The 3,031-nt window shown below is 35.6% G+C and overlaps 1 protein-coding gene across 1 annotated transcript in view; it reads right to left on the bottom strand.

Moving 5' to 3' along the window:
• Window positions 1–3,031, bottom strand: part of SLC44A1 (solute carrier family 44 member 1) — a gene marked incomplete at its 5' end in the record, with an annotated part of 38,716 nt that overhangs the window by 31,433 nt on the left and 4,252 nt on the right. The window contains one exon of the mRNA XM_031557430.1: window positions 482–651. Within this exon, the coding sequence (XP_031413290.1) occupies window positions 482–651 (170 nt within the window). The remainder of the gene's footprint in view (window positions 1–481; window positions 652–3,031) is intronic.

Below are 3,031 nucleotides of genomic sequence, written 5' to 3'. Positions count from 1 at the left end.
TGGAGGATAGAGTAACATAAATTACATTTCCTTCATAAAATTTGAGTATCCCTGCACAATTAATTTAAATTAAACAAACCAAAACAAGAAGGATAGTATTGTGCACCTCTCTGTCCTTTTTATTTGGAAAGGGACTTCAGTTGGCAGATGAATATTATAAAAGAAAAATGTGAATATTTTAATAAAAATGAGGAGAATGCAGATGCTCTGTTAACTATACCAAAACTAATGTTAGCTAATCAACTGTCCCACATCTTCTATCTCCCATTTCTGGAAGAGGAGAAAAAAAAACAAGAATGCACATGCATTGCTTCTGAAGAAGCCATCTAGCTGTCAAAAAATATGTACCATTCTGAACCATTTTCTAAGGGCTTAATGCTATAATACATGTTTCTTTGTTTGTTTTCTTCTCATATTGTGATTAGAGGGTGTTAACAATCTCCTACTGCAGTAAATAGCTAGTAATGAGAAAAACAATTACCTAGTGACAACAAGCAAAGTCCCATTATAATCTCTTTGCTGGTCATAACTCCACTAATCAGCCTGTGTAAGACACTACTGTCACTGACAAAGGTGATCAGGGCCTCTGCAAACTTGGCATAGCAGGAAATGTTCACAGGAGCACAGCGATGGAAGAATGGAATAGGTGCACTGGTGACACAAGAAAAAAAAAATCAGGAAAAAAAATTACTCCTACTTAATATAAATGCCACATCAACACACAAATGAAAGGTGAATAGATGCAACCACTCCACCCTCATAACATCATAACCAGAAACCATGTGTAATGCACAAGTGCTGCTGGAATGAGGATGATTATATGGGAAATGATGTCGTTCTTACAAGTAACCCTGTGAAGTTGGAGCGCACATTCCAATGGCATATTACCCTCCCACCCATAAACAATAAGGCTCAGAAAATGTACATTCCTATTTCATTCAAGCGTCACGTGGTGAACCAGCAGCTGAAACAATGCCTCTCACATATGTTGAAGTGGAGTACTGGCTCACATTTGAAGCAAAGAAATCCCAGAACGACAGTATTACTCTTAGAAGGACACATTTGGAAATTAAAGACACCCGCATTTACAACTGTTGTCAAGCAAAACCAATCAATACATATGTTTTTACTATTCCCCCATACTACACTTATTCTTCTACTAAAGCCTACAATCACATTGTTTACCTTCATTACTTTATTAAAATAATGCACTACATTCTATGCAAAAACATGCAAAGATGTCTCTATGATTTCATTACTCCTTAACTGCTTTGGAAGCATCCTCTCTCAAAACACTGGAGCTAGTATTAAACTTTTTTTGAATGCTCAGCACAATTTGCTATCAAGTCTATCAGGGGAAGGTAAAAGAGCAAAAATCTTCACACGAAAATTGGGTAATTTTGTTTTCCAAGTGTTACCCATTTCTGGCTCATAAGCGACGTCACATCTCGAAGTGACCTACTAAATCTTTGTGTCAAACTTTTCAATTGCAGTTCAGATGTATATTTCATTAATTATACACTCCTTTTTGTAAACTGATCCAATAAAAGAAATATATTTTGTGCTAACTCAATCTTTTATAGTTAAATTTATTTCATCCTCTGTAATGTTTCTTCCTTACAAGATTTCAGGGGATTGCAGTAGCAATGCACATAATGTTTTGCAGTATCTCCATTTCAGCAATGACTCATAAACCAATGATTTCCTATTTGCTATAACTATTCATAAATCCCAAGCCTTTCCAAAATTCCAACCTTCATCTTAAACACACTGTGAGCAAATCAGCTGTGTTAGGCACATTCTTCCTATGCATTGCTGCTTTTTATTTTGAAGAGGAAAAAAAAAAAAGACAACATTCCTAAAACCCTGAGTGTAATTATTTGCATGGAATTCAGGAGAAATTATGATTATCTTCCAGACTTAGATAATTAATAGATTCTAGGTTTACGATTAAGGTGACTGACAATTGTAAATTATACAGTTCTAATCTCAGTGTGCCAAATAGATAAACACATCTGCAGGTGCTCATATTCTAATCTACTGTTGGTTACTGATGAAGACAGCAGTTAAGCACAGCAAAGCAATTCTGTGTTGTTAAAAAACAAACTAAACCAATATAGATGGTAGCTCTATTTAAAAGACAGCTCGCATATCCTCTCAGCCTATTTGGAATATGCAACATATGCTACAGTTCATTATAAGCATTAATACTAGGAAATATTAAAATTGACTTTTACTTTACTGTTGACTGCTCCAACTTTGCACAAATTTGGGAGTATTTAAAACACTGTCAATACCAGCAGCAATACACAATTTTTGAGCTGGGAGTATGGAACGAACTATTATCTCTGCTATATGAATAAGAATATACCAATTTTGAAAAGTAAGTCTAGCAGAATAAAATGTCATTCCAAAATCCACCCTAATTGGAAAGAATGTTTTTTGTGCACCACTTTGTATCACCTATCTAACACTCCTCATGTTACAGTACTCTCACTACACAGTTACCTATTTTCCTATGCAGTAATTAATTTCTAACTTTATCGTAATTAATAAAAAATGAGGTTCCTACAAGCTTTCCTGAAGAAACTGCACTCCCGAGTATTCATCTTTTGAGATCTGCTCCTATTTCAGCGGTTCTGTCTCAATGAGAAAGGAAGGCAAGGTGTCCTGTTTAATTAAAAATGCAATAATAGATCTATTCCCTGTGATTTGTACTATCTTGCATGCCTCTCAATCATTACTTGGTATATCGCAAACTGAAACTGAATTGCAAGTTTCTCAGAATAATAATATGCTGCTTAAGGAAGGATAAAGCAAGTACAGTTCAAGCCAGCAGATGAAGTTAAGACCTCTACCTAACTGTTCAAGTATTCAATTTCAGAAGATAATTCTTTTCTTTCACAATTATACCCACAGAAACCTATTCTATGGGAACTGCCGAATCATGGCCTGAACCTCTGACTGATCACCTGAGGCGAGCAATGAGTCAGCCCTGGCAGCACAGGTGAAGACAATTCTCCTGTGCTAC

Source organism: Meleagris gallopavo, chromosome Z (genome assembly GCF_000146605.3).
Source record: "Meleagris gallopavo isolate NT-WF06-2002-E0010 breed Aviagen turkey brand Nicholas breeding stock chromosome Z, Turkey_5.1, whole genome shotgun sequence".
NCBI lineage: Eukaryota > Metazoa > Chordata > Aves > Galliformes > Phasianidae > Meleagris > Meleagris gallopavo.
Note: the sequence above shows the minus strand (reverse complement) of the source record. Positions and strands in the feature narration are given on the sequence as shown.